An 18,146-nucleotide genomic window follows, 5' to 3' on the forward strand; every position below is an offset into this window, starting at 1 on the left:
TCGGCTCGATTTGCCGATTTGCCGATTCGTGGCTCGGGTCGCTTCATCAAGTGAATGGTGTAGAGAAGTGCTATTTTTAGACATTGGGCTCGCATCACGCGCTGTCCCCATACGCTGGCGATCACGTCATCCGCCAGCGGATTGGTTGCTCGGCCCCAATAGAAGCAGCGTCGTAGTCGTAGCCGGCAGCCAGCAAAAACAACAATAGGGAACAGTAGAACCCACACGGTTGTGGAAGCAGAGCAGGCGGGCGGCAGGCGGACAGGCAGAAAAGTTCTATGTCGCCGTCGGCGTCGCTGTTGGCATCTATCTAATGGCGAATTTATAAAGGAATGAAAAGAGCATTAAGAGTGGCAGGCAGGCAGGCAGCGGCCAGCGGGCCAGGCATATGGAAATTGTTGCAGCAGCTGCGACGGCCAAAGCGTGCCAAAAAAAAAACAACAAAAAAAACAAACAAAAAAAAAGAGTGCCACAGAAAAAAGTGCAGCCGTCGGTGGCTGCTGTTCTCCTGTTACAGAGTCTCCGGCTGCAGTGGGACAAGCATATTTACATACACCCATATGGTCTCGCCTTCCCCCTCCCCTCTCTCTCTCTTACACTCTTTGTGTCTCCTTCTATTCCTCTCCCACACAATCACACACTCCCCCCAACACCCTCCTCATGTATTCTTCAGGCAGTAAAATTCATAGCTAAAAATTTTACTGTAATGAAATGCAAAAAAAAGTGTTATGTAAAAGCAACAACAAAAAATGGAGAAGAGCAGCGTAGCAGGGTAGTCGACCCAACAGATACCCTGCACTGCTGCGACCACGATTCTGACACACAGCTAAGTAGAGTCTAGCGCACTGCACGTAGAGCTCCGAGCTCCGACAGGGTGGGCAACCGGTATACCCTGCCCTGTCCAGGGTAGCCACAAGCAATTTCAATAGCAATTGCTTTGCCGCACTCTTTTGCATATATACGAGTATATACATATGTATGTATGTATGTATGTACATATGTGTGTCCATGTACTATATGCAAATAAAAATTAATCATTGCACCAACTAACGAAAGCCGTAAAAAAATCAACTGAACAACAGTTTAAAAGCCGCCTGGGTCGCGGGGTCGGCTTATTGATACCCAGCAGCAGCTGCACGCCCACCCACTCCAAATTAGTACAAGGCCGCACTTCGAATACTCTGCAAAGGAGAGGAAGAAAGTTATCCATGGGAAAGCAGCGTATAGGAATCCAAAGAGACAGTTCAAACTTGAACCAAAAAAGGGAGAAATGGGAGAAATAAAAAAATAATTAAGAAACATCCATGATGTAGGGACACCCCACTCATACGTTTAGAGAAAGTGAAGCCACCCCACCACACTAAGCAGACCTCACTGGGATAGAGCAGATACAGTGACAGTGACTGGGAGAGGAGAGGAGAAGAGGCGCTCCTGGGGCTTTTTTGTGGGTCGAACCGCTGCCTTTGATGCCTCCCACCTCCTCCTGCTCCACCGACCATTCCTTAGAAGCAGCGGCTATAATAATTTAATGGCTTTTCTTTGTTACTCACCAACCCCTCATTGCCCCGCTGCCCTCCCCACCCCCCTCGGGCACTGTGGCACTGCAAAAACTGCAATAAACAGCGAATGACTTTGTGGGCAATTATTAGCAACAAATTGAAATAGTGTCGCATAAAGCAAAAATAAAACTCAACCAAAAATTTGCATATTGATCGATCGGACGATCCATGGGTATCCATCTACTATACGAATGGCGGAGTGGCGTTTGATGAGTCGTAATCTAATATAGTATGTACGGATCACTGATCAACGGGAGCCCAATGCAGCCGGAAATGCTAAACGGATGAGCTAATCGATTGGGTAAGATCAGGGCCAGGAACAGGCGCTCGACTCAGTCTCTCTGTGTCCAAGTCATCGATCAGCCCTCGCTTTGTGTCTCTTGATTTATCTATCATGTAAGTGTCCAATGCCAAGCCCCCTCCTAGACACCAGAACACACACGACGACTACGACGACAATGACAAGTCCCCACTGTTTGTGGAGAGGTAGAGTCTTGGGTGTGGAGCTGCCGAAATATTTGACAGATCACCCAGCCATAAGATTGTCCAGCGATCGGCAACGGCAGCCGTCGATTGTCTGTCACTCGTTTACATCTCTGGACACTCATTTGTTTGAGCGTTGTTTACACCCGAGTTGGGTGGGAGAAGGAGCGCCGAGCAGAGAGTGGCAGTGGTGGTTGGGTCTATGTCTGGGGTCTGAGTTCATTCCATTGGATCGTGGCTACACTTGGCTACTGGATTTGTCTTTCATGGCTTAAACATTAGAGAGGCCATTCAAAGCCATTCCCTTTCAGCGGGTAGCTGACCATAAAGTTTGATAATCTTCAAGAAAGATAGAAATAATGTTAGATTTGTTTTGTCACTCGCAACTGGGCCAAGACGACACCAACCCCCGAAGTTGCTAACGCGCTGGAATGCAGAAGCAACCGAGGAGCGCTGCCGCATGACGCAGCCCACATGCTTTTAATCCGCATTAGAGTATCTTTTCTTTCCTTTGGGGTTTACTTTAATTTTGTCGCTTGTTTGTGGATTTCGATATTCGAATTTTGGATCTTGTTTTTCCGCATGCCAGTCCAGTCCAGTCCCCCGATCTACGATCTACGACCATCGATCGGAAACCAAACCAAACCGAAACGAACCGAACCAACGCTCGCTTGTTCGCTGTTCGCTGTTGATAGAAATTGAAAAGCAATGTTCCGCAGATTAACAGGTTCGTGGGCAGAGAGAGAGCAGTGGAGAGGGGGGGCCGGTGAGCTATGCTATTTGCCATATTGTTGCTTGCGGGTTAAATGACACGGCCGATGGCCAAATGTTTAACCTGTCCCCAAGTTCAAGCCACTAAGCAGCGGGTTATTGATGATTATTATTTGGTGAATATGGATATTGGATATTGGATATTCGATTTGGTGGCAACAACATAACATCTTAATGCCCAACGAGTTTCAATGACGGTTCGGCATAAATCACTCGATTGAGAGGCGATCTCTCAACATTGAATTGAATTGAATTCGATTGGTTGTTGGTGCTACTTTGAAAGAGTTTGCCAACAATGTGCCACATTGTTTGGGGTGGTTGGGTTGGGGGTTCCGTGCATCCACGGACTGCTGCATGCCGCACTGACTTTTTATGGCGCACGCAAGAGCCATACAAAAAAAAAAAACAAAATTAAAACTTGGCCATATTCCGTGGCAGATTCGTTTCAGAGGAAAAACCCGAGAGTGACGTATCCCACTATTTACAATGTAAAAATAACTGCACGAAAGATAGTGCCTTGTAAAAGATATCGTAGATATGCCAGGAATGCATCAGATATGAGGATTATCTTTGAGATAATCTCTGAGCCATCTTTGGCTGTCTTTTTTACTATGAAAATCGTTGCCTTGCATCTGCCTGCAGCTTCTGCTTGCAGTTCCTGGTGCAGGAACACGAATACTCATGTAATCCATGAGTAAAGGGCCCTCCCTTTCGAGGGTTATACCATCTGTAGGCATTTTTAATCCGTTTCTATTCGATTTGCCTTGTTCAAATGTTTCTAATCCTACAAAAAGCTCTTCCTGCCCCCATGGAGATGACGAATCGAAGCGAATCGAATGCAACAGTGATATGAAGTTGTACAAACCTCCAGCGTGTTTCGGATGTTCAAATAGTTGCGTTTGATTCATGGGAAATCGTCTGACTGGCGGCTGACTATTTGCTGACTGATATCGCTGCTACATTTAAACAGAAACCACACAAAACAAAAAAAAAAATCACGGAAGCGATAGCCAAAAGGCGCTGAAGATGCTTTGACCTGCTCCAGGTGACTGGGTGGTAGGGGATTTTTCTCTCGTGCAATGTGCAAGGAAACATTATTGTCTGTGGACAGCAGCAGCGGCACGCGAGGAGCTCGCCGCGTATGGGTGGCTGGGGTCGGTCTTTCCTGGGAAAAGCGGATCAATAACATAGCACCAAAGCACGAAACACAGAGCCACAAACCAAGGGCGGCGCTACTCGTTCCAGCAACTTCAATTCGAATTTAAGCGACTGCCAAGCGAAGAGCAGCCACACACATTGGAGAGGAGCAACAGAATAGACAGCGACAGTTGGCAACTGGTGACCCATTTTTCCAATTTGATGGGGCACACACAGCAGAGGAGACACTGGGACATGGTCAAAAAGGAGGAGCCACACCCGAGAGAGGCACACACATACCTTGAAAGCGAAACTGTGCTCCCATTTTCGGGGGATCTACCATATCCATATCGATTGTGGCCTCCCTTCTGCCACTACCCATAAAAAAAGCTAACCAAAAAAGAAAATACAAAACCAGACCCATGGAACCGGAGTCCTGCACGCAACACGAAAACTTTCTTTCACATTTTTTTCGACGCCCGCTTTTACGATACGAAATTACGATTGTATAATAAAGCAGCACCCGGAGGGTGGGTGGGGTGCAGAGGAGAGCGGGGAGACACGACGCCACGCCAATGGAGACATTGCCAGGCGGCAGTGGGCGCCCCCCGGGCCAAGTGGGCCGCCATTTTGTGTGCAGACTTGTGGCGCCAGTTTTATGTACTCGAACGACTCGAATCCGAGCAACACGCGTTCGTCCAACGGACGGGACCAAGGATAACCAACCATACACACACACACAACACACACACAGTGAGAGAGGGAGAGAGAGTGGCAGGCAGGAGGAGGACTGCGGATGTGCGACTACAAACGACGCCAGCGGTGGACTAGGACTAGGACTAGGACATAAACTCATTTATTGTGTGGGGTGGCCGACCTCTCTCTCTCTCTCTCTCCTTCACTCTTCCTGCTACTGAGGGTTTCTGGGTCCGTGTCCGTTCAGTGGTCGCCGCCAGGCGGGCGTGCGCTACGCAATTATTTCAAACACTCGAAGGACGCAGGACACAGGATACAGCGCACAACAGAGTCCTGCCCAATCATTTGCTCAAAAAAAAGGTGAAACGGCTGCAAAGCCCGGACAGGCACATATTTGCGTTTGTGATTTGAGGCACTGCCATGTGGTTAATGGCGTCAAATAAACGATTGCCATACCAGTCAGCTAGCCAGCGACCTAGCCCTAGCCCTAGCCAACATTTTCCACCCATGAAGTTCTCTTAATGAAGGACTGTTGTGCTAGGAAATGCTCATAGCGAGCCAGAGAGTGGAAGTTTGGGCTTTCATTGTAGCATTTTGGACTTAAAAATGTATACAAAAATATATATAGAAAAAATAGATCCATCATTTGCCTTCGATCGGAGTACTGGAATAGCTTTTTGCCCTCCAAGACATAGAGCGATTAATGGAGGGGCACAGGCTGGTTGCTGGGAGCTGATTTTAAGAGACGGCAATCCACCGTTATATGAAGGCCGCTCTCCCCACTCTTGATAAGCGCTGGTACGGTCGGGTTAGAGGCGACACAGCAGGGCCCGGGCCCTGTGTTGATAGCAGCGATGGAATGTTCTCAATGGCAGCGTGAATCATATCCTCAAGCAACCTATGTACTCGTGAGTGACTCGAGTGATTGTCGTGTGAATGAATACAAAGATAACGACGGGGCGGGGGTATATGTACGTTTTTTCTTTTTTCCATTTATTCGTTAATTCTTCTTCCGTTCAATCCTCTCAATGTCATAGTTATAATATTCTATGCGAAAAAAAAGTGTTAAGTATATTTCCATTTATAACTAACAATTAATACGAATAGGGTTCTTCGCCACAAAATAAAGGCGTTCAGAGTTCCTACTCATTTTCCATCTTTTCGAATGGGGTGTCTCACTCTCTCATTTAGGAACTGATTTACCGTTTGTGTATTAATACTACTAGCTATAACATTTTTTGTATTCTATAAGGAAAATATTAGATTAGGACTATCCAAGTACTTCCATGGAAGACAGTGGTTCTTCCGCACAAACAAAACAAAAAGAGTTTCAGAGTTCTACTCGATTTCTTTCAATTGTAGTGGTATTTTTTTTCGCTCATATAGGAACACATTTTATATATGTATTATATATATACTTGTTGTAAATAAATTTATATCAGCCTTTGCTGTTCTTTTATAGATGTCAGTTTTACCCCGAAAGTGAGGGTGGTCCTTTGGTTCCATTGAGCTTACAAAATGTTATACAAATTTACCCAAAAATGTATGGTATGAGCTGACTTGTTCCTTTGGTTATGGGTCACTTGGATTACACATTAGGTCCTATCTTTAATTCTAAAGTAATGTGATTAATGTATTCTTTGTACTCTCAAATAATCTCAGCTTCAGTTCTTGCCACATTTGCTGTGGCCTTACAGTCTCCCCAAAAAAAGGGAATGATGTGTTTTTCGTTCCATGAATGATTCTTACAGTCGAAGACAGTTGTAAAATGTTTATCAAAATTTGTGTGTGTGTAGGAAGAGCGAGGATGTAGGAGGCTTTCCTTTTAGCAGTGGAAATGCGGAATGTTTTTTCTTTGTACTTTTGCATCTTAAATTTTTGCTTCCCGACTGAATGAAGATGTTGGATGATGTCTGGGCTTATGCTTAGGCATTTATAAAGGCTGAAAAAGTAAAAACAAAAAAAAAAAAATATCACAAATCATATAGAACGAGAGTCCTGTCCATTGACGTACCAGCACCGCCACTGCTGGGTCTATGTCCCTGATGGCAATCCAGACCTCCAGACAACTCTCGAGTATCTGGAGACGGAGCCTGGTGGCCTGCGGGTTGCTGGACCGAAGAATCAACTGCTCTGTGCAGCTGGTCAGGCCATAAATGGCCAGCTCAATGGCCACATCGATGTTCCGCATATTGCGTACCGAAAATATGCAATAGGAGATGATATTCTCCAGGTTGGTGGGATCGGTGGGCGGCACATTGAAGCCGTACACCACCCCAAAGGCAAAGGCCGTGGAGGCCGCTATATTGACCAGACCATCATCGGTGTTCACCATGTGGCCCATGATACCCAGGCACTCGCCCAGCAAGCGCAGAAAATATATATTCGGCTCGTGATCATCCACGTGATAGGATCTTTGGGCCTTTCGTATGATATCCGCCATTTCATGGACGTAGGTCGTTAGGTGCCACAACAGGTTTTTGATTGCGTCACTGTCGGCCTGCACATCCATTTTTTGCTCCTCAGTTGGCTCGATTAGCTGCAATAGGGCCTGGACCTTAGTGGCTAATTGCGCCTTTAGTGCGTCCACATCGAGAATGATTCTGTTGATGATACCCAAAAAGATATCGCCCATCAGCTGGCGCTCGTGGCGGCTCATTTTTCCCTGAATGTGGGCCAGTCCGGACGCGAAACATAAGGACTCGTAATACTGGCCATTGCAGAAGGCATCCATGGCACACTCGGCCATCGTATGGCGCTGGTTCCATTCCATAATGATCTGGAGATCTGGAAAACAGGATCGATGAAGGGTATGTACATTTATTTGTATTACATGGGTACGGGTGGAGACACCCTCCAGATAGCGATGGGCTCTATGGTAAGTACATGAAATCATTTGGCCAAAATAGCAATCGGTGCGCATTCAAGACGTTAACAATTGGCAATAAATCATAAGCGCCCCACCGATACGGGGGGATACGGAAAGGTACTGCCATCGATCGTTGGGTTTGGGGGTTGGGGCTTTGGGATCCCTGTAATTGCTAATTATAAACGAGGAAAGAGTGGCCAGCCCCTTCTGGGATTGGTTGGATTGTTGGCCCCCCACTTATCGCTCGCCAATCGGCTGGCAGATATTTTCCATGATTACCGTCGCCTCAAATAATGTGAGAGCGAGACAATAGAGGGCTCTGTTCGGCCTTGCCGATTAGATATCGGGCAAGGGGCATTAAGTCATGCTCTATATGTAGGGACTATGCGACTACTGGACTGGTGGACTACTGGACTGTGTGGACCTATCTATCTGTGGCTATCTAATGAATGATTTGTGTCCCTGATACGCACATTGAAGAGCCCTTTACTTTGATGGAGAGATATACGACGATTGATATGCTGCAAAACTTTCCGTTCCTGTTGTTTCCTTTCCTAAACGAGAGAGAGAGAGAAACTGTGTATGATAATCCGCTGAAGAAATAACCAATAATAATAATAATAGCATACATACATACATATGCAAATCACATACATATGTACCTATGTATGTGTATATGTACACTGTTTATATATATATTTTGTGATTTGCGATTAAGTCGTTTTGCTTTTTTCATTAACACCGCCACAGCGGCACATCTCCAACTCCCGGGCCCCCCTGCAGCGTTGGCAAGTTGTCAAGCCAAGCCCCAAAGCCAAAGAGATGTGCGTGAGGGAGTCGTGAGAGCGTATGAGCAACGTTCGACAAGGACAAAGCAGTGCGTGAGGGAGATGATCGAGCGAAAGCCTCTGCTCAGCTCGGGTTTATTTTAGGGCTTCCCTTTATTCCTTTCGGAGTGTTTCCATTTCTCTCTTATTAGGTGGTCGTGCGTGCCTTGGCATTTGTCGCATCTCTGGCAACGCCCTCGGGCCTGGCTGACGTTGGCCAAAAAGCCGCTCAGCTCAGCGCAGACACTGGGGCGGTATGGCTGGCTGGCTGGCTGGCAGGCAGCTCTGCTTTTGATTAAGCTCATTTGCATTTGAATGGGACAGTGTTGGACGCTAACGCCCGGACTCCAAACGCTATGGTCTCCTCTCCTCTCCCCACCACACAAATGGTTGGGCGAAATGCGATGGTTTTATGTTACCCAGTGCCGCCTTGGAGCAGAGGCAGTGGCAGTGGCAGTGCCAGTGCCAGAGGAGAGCGAAGGTGCCACAGAGGTGGTGGCTTTGAATCTCTAATAAGCCAAGTTATTTGCGCATGACTCAACAATGGCCCGCCGTTGGTCGTCAATAATATTCATGATCAGCGCGAGAGTCGAGTTAGTTGGACAAATATTTATAGAGCCGCTCGCCACACCCCGCCACCACCACTACCCCTACCGCCCCTTGCAACTATTCAATTTGCATTTACAATAGCATTCCCCCCCACCCCCGCGACCATACTGGCCTAGGCACTCGCGATCCAAGCGGTCTACAAGTGCTCGCAAGCCGACTATTTTTAGCACGCTGAATATCTCCTCCACTCTCCAGCCAATCAGTCTGGCAGCGCTGCCAGCAATAGCAGAAAACGAATGCCATGAGTATTCCCATTCAGCTTTGGATATGAGTGTCCCCTGTCTGCTGACTAATGCTAGGAGGAGGAACAAGTGCCAGTACCAATGCATTTCTTCGTGCGCCAAAAAGTGTCTGCCGTAGAGGAGATCTGGACAGTAAACGACGAAGTAAACTAAGCCCGCAAGGCGCAAAATTGCAACCAAGAAAATGAAAACGGAATGGGCGCAAATCCAAAGAAAGAATAGACAGAGCAAAAGCAGCAGCAGCGCGAAGGGAGGAGGAATGAAATAAATCAGCTGCGGCGACCACATCACTAGACGAAAGAGAGTTGAAACCAGAGATAACGGAGCTTTACATGCATATGTAAAAACACACATGCATACACAAAGCCATGTGTAAAAAAGTTTCGGCGAAACCGACATGTGTATGTTCTCCTATTCCAGAAATAAGACTACATAAATACATATATACAGTATGTATGTATGTATGCATGTTTAAAATAATTGGCATTGAAATCAGTTTGTGTAACCATATTTATTTATGTACATATTATGTACATACATGCAAATGCTTATGTATATATGAACATCTGTTTAAATTCAAAGGGTATACAAAAGCTAATTCAAACGAAAACAGAATTGTGATATTTCTCAATGCGCAGGCAAGTTCGAAGAGTTCCTTTTATTCGCTCTGTCTCGCGGGACAAACGTACATACACACATGCTCGTACATGTGTAGAAGGAGAAACGAATGGCCACCGATATGATGTCGAAGCGCAGCCGAAAAAAAGTAATGGCCGAAGCCCGCGAAGAGAACGAAAGGCAGCAGCAACAACACGAAAGCCAAGTGCCAGCAAGCGCGTAGAAAAAAAAATGCAGAAACAACAACAACAAGCGCAAGCAAACGCAAGCGAAGAAGCTGCAGAACAACAACAACAAAAACTACTCACCAATGGATTATCTCCAGTTCCCCAGCTCCATAGGCGTACCGCCAATCATTTCATTTTTGCGTTTTCTCCTTTCTCCCTTCTGTCCCTTAGTTTTAATTCAATTTTTCACTTTGCCAAAAAGCAAAACGCAATAATTTCCAATTACTCTGTCCTCTGTCTCACGCTCTCTGCTTCTATCTTCATTTGTCTGCGGTTTGTGGGTGGGGAGAGGGGGACGGGACTCTAGCGGGTCGGGCATTGCGGATTGTGAATTAGTCAGGAAATTAATTAATCAAAACTAACGCAAAAAGCAGCAACAGCAATTCAAGAACAGCAAAACGAGAAATAACAACAGCAACACACAAAACAAAAATACAGAATTTATGTAAAAAAAAAAAAAAACCGTCGCTCTACAATTTGTTGCCTGTCATTTGCTTATTTTGTGTGGCGCTACCCTCCCCCCACCGACCGCTGTCGCCCAGCCATGCCCTGCTATTGTTTAATTTGTGTCGCTGGCTTTTTTTCCGAACCCTCTGGCAACGCCACACACACACACACACACACGCATAGATGCCGAACAACCTTGAGAGGCGCTTAAAATGATTTGATTATTATATTATTATTGTTTCTGTTTCTATTTCTGTTTTTTTTTTGTCCCAGTAATGAGCGATGGTGTGGAAGGGGGCGGCAAAGCAGCAGCCGAAACAGAGAAGGCGGCGCAGACGCAGAGAACTAGAAGCGCCGCGCCAGAAAAAAAGAACACGCCACGCACTTCCTTTGCTTGCTCGTTTCGTTTTCGTTTACTCTTTCGATACTTCGTTTTCTCCCATTCCTTAAGCTGATCGCAAACCAATTCGAATGTTACAAAATATGAGACTTCTGTGGACACGTGGATTTTACTTCATTTTCATTGTTTTCTTGCGCAGCTTTTGGGACAGAAATTTGTGCACAGTTTGTGTTTGGTATACTTAACGCTATCCTTTTTCTAATATTTCCCCCACAATACCCAAACAAAAATTAATTTTTAACTCGCCAAAAGAAAAGTAAGACTTCTGTGGACAAGTGTTTCTAACCTCAAAGTGAGACCTTAGCTTACATCAATTTTGAGTCGATTTTTAACGTTTCCTTAAAAGTTCGTGATAAAAGGAAAATAGTACTGGTGCACTCACCCAAAAACAACAATTAAACACTTTAATTTTGCAAAATTGAACACTATAAACCAAACTTATTCGTCGGCACAAGCGCAAAGATGAGCCAAAAAACGACGTCGATGCTGCACACACAAAATAAGACCAGTGAGTACACACTAGTAAATTCGAGAAAAATGTGGCATACTCGATTTACACCGATAATTACTTTACTCTGCCCAGGGATGCCAAGGCTGTATTTGCCATATGACGCATGTCGCTGGCAAGGGCTGCACTCTCTCAGTCTGTCTCAACCCTAATCGAGTTCATTTAAATGCATTAAATTTTGTCTTATTATGCGGTATGCGGTATGGTGCACATCTGCAATTCCAATTCCAATACAACAGCCAGCCCCCACATTGCCATCCAATCCTGATTCACAGTCATCGCCATCCAATCCTGACTCATCCCGCCATTGGCATTGGTGGGCATATGGCAGAACCTGGCCATTTGTTGTACAATTCAAAAAACATTTCGTGCGAAAGGAAAAACATTTAATGGGAAGATCTGTGCACACCTGTGTTTGCCAAAATGCACCCGAAAAAGTGGTATGTATGGTGTCTCACGAATGCAATTGAATATATGGAAAATTGCGATTCCCTCCACCCAATTTCAGTGTCACTGCAGCATGGCGCAATGGGATATTTGGTGCCACCTGTTAAGTATAGAATGGCCAATTCGGTTAAGGAGACACCCTAAGGCAGATCTTCGGAGCAACAGCAATGGGAGATCCGTAACTGAGAGCTTGCTGCCAATCCCAACTAAGGAGCAACCTTGAATTTGGTACAGGGATCCCCCCACACATCCAATCGGCATGGGTATGGGTATGGGTATGGCTAATGGTTTTGCTTGCTGTCTTCTAGTGTTGGCCAATTTGTTGTTGCATTTGGCGCTCGCTTTGATCTTGACGCGTTTTTGACACTCGTCGAGTTTGCTCCTCTCTCTCTCTCTCTCTCGCTTTCTCTGTTTTCTGGCAGGCAGCGGCAGCAATGGAGCAGTTGGGGGGTGAGTGGCAAACAGCCGGCGGCATGTGCCGCACATTTTTCATATTTTCATTTCGGTTTTATTTTCCCACACAGCAAAAGGCCGAGATGCCGAGAAACGTTCGCTTTTCATTTCACATTTCGGCGCATTACTCAGCCTGCAAGTGGAATTGGCAATCAAATCGACGACGACGACTACGACGACTTTTCCGATGTATTTTTAGTAGCCCACGGATCGCGCGATTCTATATGCAAACCATATTCGTAATTCGCATGTAGGCCAAATATCCGTCGCGTGGGAACGGAACTGCCTGCTTGGCGAACTGTGACCCCCAGAATCGCTTACTCCAATTTTTGCCTGTCCATTGACAGGTTGCAGCAGGTCCCATTTTAATGGCTGCACGTCGGCATCCCCGCTTAGCTTGTTAGCCTTGCCCTCCGGCCTTGCCGCTGGACAGACACGAATTGTTCACGACGAAAGCAGGCCAATTAGGCCCCCAGGCAACTGGCAGCTGGCCAAAGACCCACGCACTCGGCAGGCGCAGAGTGGCGCACGCACAGTGGCTGGGAGGGCTATAGGCGTCTGCTTCTCCCATCCCATCCCATCCGATTGCCAATTCTCTCTCTGTCTCTGGAGGCAGAATATAGTGCGTCAACAGCGACGATTGCCACGGAAGCAATTCACCGCCAACCACCTCGCAGATCCCAGGCAGCCCTGACAGCGCCCCGCCATACCGTTTTTGATTTATGCGGCATTTTGCAAAAGTCAACAAATGAAAATGACACGGAAAATAATAATGCCAGCAGAGAGACAGAGACACAGAGCACAGAGCTTACCCATTAATACCAATTTCTTTTAGCTTTCAAGGCCGCCAAGGCAGAAATAGAGTCGCCCCCCCAAACTAGAGAAGTCCAGGCAAGCAGTAGCAGCCCGCAGAGATAGTGTCCTCTGAGATTTATGTTGTACCGAACTAGAGAAACGGAGAAACAGGTGGCAAAAACAAGTTGCCGTCACAATAGCAATCACAAGGAACTGGGACTGAAAGTGAAACTGGAGCAGCTCTAGAGATAATCAACGGATCTACTACGATCACCAGCAGCAGCGCCATGGGATTGACTGGCAGCCGTGCGCTGAGCCCCGATCAGATGGCGAAGCATCAGCGGGCGACGGGCCTCTCGTGCGCCCAGTTGGCGCAGCTCTATAGCCGTTTTCGGACATTGGATCGACAGAGTCGCGGGTATCTGACACCCACCGATATGCTGCGCATACCGCAGCTTGTCCAGCACCCATTGAAGCGACAGATTGTGGACAGCTTCTTTCCCCGCCGCTGCGGGACCGCAACACTGTCATTTGGGCAATTTGTGGGCGCCTGCGCCACAGTGCTGGTGCCGCAGTTCATATACACCAAGAGCTTGGAGTGCTGTGGCCCAGCGCCCAGTGGACGCGCCGATAAGATGCGTCTGCTGTGCCAGATGATCGACACACAGGACCTGGGCTACATACTGATGAAGGACTTTCGCAAATTCATGGGCCACCTGATCGAACAGCGCGGCGGCAATCTGGCCGAGTTGCCTCTGCTGGAGATGCAGGCATTCGGGCTGAGCCCTTCGCCACCGGCACAACTCCAATACAAGGAGTTTGAGTGCCGTCTCAGTGCCGTCGATCTAGAGGATCGTCTCTCCATCCGCAAGTGGCTCGTAAATGAGCTGGACGTGAACGAGGAGGCCATCAGGGCCGCTGGCACTGAGACTGGGCAGGTGTCCGTGCAGCCCGGTATGCAGGCGGTGCACAACACATAAGTCCCCCCCCCCGCATCATTTTTTGTTTCTATCTTTTTAGTTTCTTTGTCTGCTAAATAGTTATAAAAAAAACTGGTACCCAGATGGGCAAAGAAAGAAATCTGAACATATTTGGTTGTTTCTTTGCGCAAAGGCACGACGGATACGTAATATATTTGTATATTTATTTATTATTATTATTTAGCATGCTTTCGGGCAGTCGAAAAGAATCACTCTTGGGCAATTGGTTTACATTTGTTTGCCAAAGTTTTCATAGAAAATAGACTACGCTAGCAGCTATAATTTTGCGACTTTGTTTTGGACCAAGAAACGTGGAAGAAAAAGTGCCAGGCAGAGCCGAGTCCGTCGCCAAATTGAAGGCTACATGCGAACACAATCGGTTTGGGATTGATGTGGGACTATCCATGTGAAATTGCAGTCCCGGTTCGGGCAATTGGCAAAGCAAACTCTAAATTTTTCAAAGAAAAACAAAAAAAAATTGAAAACCGTGCTGCCAACTTTATGGAAATTGCACACACATGCAAAACACACATTAAACACACACATGCCATATATGTACATGCATATGCCAAAAATTTGTAGTCAAATTTATATCCATATGCGCCCTTATAATTGGATAGCCGGCACATAATCATTGGAATGAAGCGCGGTCCGGCTCCTTAAAAGAAAAGCAGCAGAAACTAGAGTTGGGAAAGCGTTGGCATTGTCAATAGACCAATAGATGCTTTGCTCACCTCCCCTGGATTTTGCACAGAATTCCCAAGTTATGTTTGTGTTTTTTTTTGTTGCACAATAAGTAATGTATTTTAATTATAGTATGAGATTCTCAAATGGCTTTGGTATATATGTATCTGTGTGAATGTTGACTTGCGTTTGCGCAAGTTGTTGGCGTGTTGTTGGCCACGGAGACAGCAGCCTTGGCCCGTGAAGCGGGGGCCTGCTGCGAGTGCGTGCGCTTCTTATAGGTAGCCGTAGTCGTACATATTGCCGTCGTTGTCCTCCATGTCTAGGACCCAGGGCCAATCCTCGTCGTCGGACGAATCCAAAAGCTCGATCGAGTGCACCTCCAAAGTGACCACCAATTGAATCTCATTATTGTTGGGGGCATTATTGACAGGCTCCTCGACTGGTGCCACTGGTGGCTCAGCGGCTGGCATCGTGGCAGTGCCAGTGGCAGTGGCCACGGCAGGTAAGGCAGCAGCAGCCGCAGCTGGAGTTGGAGCGGCCATGGGCGCAGCCGGAGCTGGTGCCGGCTCAGCGGGCGATGCCAGGCCGAGCAGTGTTCCACGCAGTTCCTCTTCCAAAAGCATTTTGCCAAAGATCAAAACGAAAAACGCAAAAAAAATGATAATTGAAAAATTCACGGGCTCGCACGCCTGCGTCTGTCGGCTGGTTGCACAAAATAGGCAGTCGATAGGTCCGATAGTCGATAGGTTGCTGTTGTGCGCAATTGTGTTGCAATTCTGAGCAAGGCTTTTTGTGGTTATTTTTCTGTTTTGGTATTTCCACTCAAATTGCGTAGCTGCTTTCGTTTATTTTTCCGGATCCTAGTAACCGTTTATTGGCTTCCTCCAGCTGCCTGTCAAATGCCAGATACGAGCACGAGCTGGAAGCAGTTCGAATCATTCCAGTTCCCAACGTTGTGCCAAGCACAGCTCCCAGTCGAATAAATTTGTACAAAAGTGAGTTCGGAAAAACAAAAAAAAAATGCACAAATCTAAAAATTGAGAAAAGTTTTGGGCAAAATACGGAAAATAAAAAATTTGAAAAGATTCAAAAGTTTAGTCGCAATATTCAACGAAGAATTTTACAAATTTGAAATTAATTTTTTTAATATTTTGTCGCATATTTCGGAAATTTGTTTACTGCTATTTTAATTTTGTTTTTTTACGTTTTTTACGTTTTTGTTATTTTTTTTTTGTTTGTTTGCAGAGCTACCTTTACCTTTAAGCGATAACGAAGGCGAGAATCTTTGATAATGTCCAAGCTAAAAGTGTTGATGATATTGTGGTGTAAGTACAGTGTAAGGGCCCACGGCTATGTGCCACGGCAACTAATGTGCGGCGTTTGCTTGCAGATGCCATGCTGATGATGCACCAGCCAGGCATGGGTCAGGTGCCGGTGGCCAATGACACAACTGTGGCAACCACCGCAACAGGATCGTCGATCGTCGTTTCCACTCAAGCCACTGAGGCAAGCAGCGCCCCAACTGCAGGAACCACCACGGCTATGGCAACCACAATCAGTACTCCAGCTGTGTTCGAGCCACAGGCGACAAGCCCCAAGGCGGCTGAGCACAACATAAATGGCGCCACCGATGGAGCAGCTGCAGCTGCAGCTACAGGCAAAATGACCGCCAGATTCGAACCCCTGATCCATGAGCCACGATTGGGCTCATCGATGGGACGTGCAGCGGCTGCATTGCGCGAATTGGCCTTGGCTCGCGCCAAGCGCCGCCTATCGCTGATGCATGACGGCCCCAAGCCGCGCTCGGCTCATCACCACAAACGCCGCCGCCACGCACCGAAGCCGCCGCAGCAGCAGCCCATCCGGCAGTCGCCAGTGATGAAGATCCAACCACCAAAGTCTCCCCAATACCCCCCCATTGGTCATCTGAAAACTAAAGCCCCATCTGCATCTTCTGGGAACACCGCCGCCGCCGCCGCTGCCACTGCCAACGCTTCTGCTGCGCCTCCAACGATTTACTACAACAAAGTGGAAGCGCCTGAGAGCAATTTTGAGTTAAAGGTGTTCCAGATGCTGTCGCCCAACATGGCGATTGAGACCGTTCAGCTGAAACCCTATGACCACTCGGCAGCCCAGGACATGGCCGGCAAGGAGCCCGAGCATGGACCACAAGGCGACCACTCAAAGCACTCCTCCAAGCACCATCACAAGCGCCAGTCCTCGATATTCGACATGTTGCAGTCGCTGCTGCAACCCCTGGAGATGCAGACACCCAATGAGAAGCACAGCGACCCATTCGTGGAGCGCAAGGCACCCAGCGAGATGTACAACAGCCCAATGTCGGAGTCGGATCAATCGCCCTTTGAGCGGCGCCACAGCCGCGAGGACCCACCCTTGTATGCTGAATACCTGAATAGGGGCAAACCCTTTGGGATGCACAACAGCCCAGAGATGGAGAACAAGTCACCATTTGGCATGCAGCACAGCCGCATGGATCAACCATACCGCAGTGAAGGCGAGGATCTGCTCTACTCCTCGACACCTTTTGAGCTGCACAACAACGTACCAAAGATGGAAGACCAGTCACTGTTTGAGATGCCACCCAGCCCATTGGAGGACAGCCAGTCGCCCTTTGAGATGCTCCACAGTCGCATGGACCCAGAATTCTATCATCATTCATACCTGAATAGCGACGAGGACATAGCGAAAACCATTGAGATGAACCGCCTGAAACAGCCACTGACACCGGAATACCTGAGGACTGCCGACGACAAGACGCTGCTGACCAATCCGAATGTGGTCGAACGGCTGCTGGATGTGCTCGATGCGACTGATGCCAAAGCGGCCAAGGAAAAGAAGGATAAGAGACGCAAGCGACAGGCTGCCAAGAAGATGGACGAACTGATGAAACGCAACAAGTCGAAGGAAGCTGCCCACGCTGCCGCCGCCGTCTCCAGCTGTCCCGTCGACTATGAGCCGCATGGCAATCGCAAAGGCGATACAATTATGATATAGGTCACTGCATGTAGATATAGCGGATAGGATATTAGGTTTATAGGTAGCTAAGGTTTCGATTTTTTGCTTGGGGCTCACATCTAAATTGTTAGGTTAGGTTAGGTTTTTTATTGGTTTTTGTTTTGGGCTTAGTTTAGTTTTCGCAGCGAATGTTAAATTGTTTAAATGTTTTGTTTTCGGTTTTTTGTATGCAAACATTTTTGAATGCCAAGAAAAATGAGATTCTAACTTGTGAAAGATTAGCAATAGCAAGGAACAAACAATAAAATCAAATTACGCATTCAAACTAAAAACGAGAACTTAATGAGGGGTAGGAAAAATTAAGTATACGAACTACGGGGGGGGAAGTTGAGGGTGGGTTTTCTATTTTGACACT

The 18,146-nt window shown here is 47.1% G+C and overlaps 2 protein-coding genes across 2 annotated transcripts; one reads left to right on the forward strand and one right to left on the reverse strand.

The window, feature by feature from the left end:
• Positions 1-121: 121 nt before the first annotated feature.
• Positions 122-11,385, reverse strand: LOC111071942. Its single transcript, XM_041593493.1, has 5 exons — positions 11,268-11,385; positions 10,120-10,341; positions 7,989-8,069; positions 6,661-7,433; positions 122-310 (listed from the first exon to the last, which is right to left on the reverse strand). Exons 4-5 carry the CDS (start codon positions 7,417-7,419, stop codon positions 122-124), a joined length of 948 nt encoding a protein of 315 aa, XP_041449427.1. The 5' UTR covers positions 7,420-7,433; positions 7,989-8,069; positions 10,120-10,341; positions 11,268-11,385.
• Positions 11,386-12,897: 1,512 nt separating this feature from the next.
• On the forward strand, positions 12,898-14,074 carry LOC111071966 (calcineurin B homologous protein 1). The gene has a single exon (XM_022363526.2). The coding sequence runs from the start codon at positions 13,376-13,378 to the stop codon at positions 14,066-14,068; it is 693 nt and encodes a 230-aa protein (XP_022219218.2). The 5' UTR covers positions 12,898-13,375; the 3' UTR covers positions 14,069-14,074.
• Positions 14,075-18,146: the final 4,072 nt, after the last annotated feature.

This window comes from Drosophila obscura, unplaced genomic scaffold (genome assembly GCF_018151105.1).
Source record: "Drosophila obscura isolate BZ-5 IFL unplaced genomic scaffold, ASM1815110v1 contig_190, whole genome shotgun sequence".
Lineage (NCBI taxonomy): Eukaryota > Metazoa > Arthropoda > Insecta > Diptera > Drosophilidae > Drosophila > Drosophila obscura.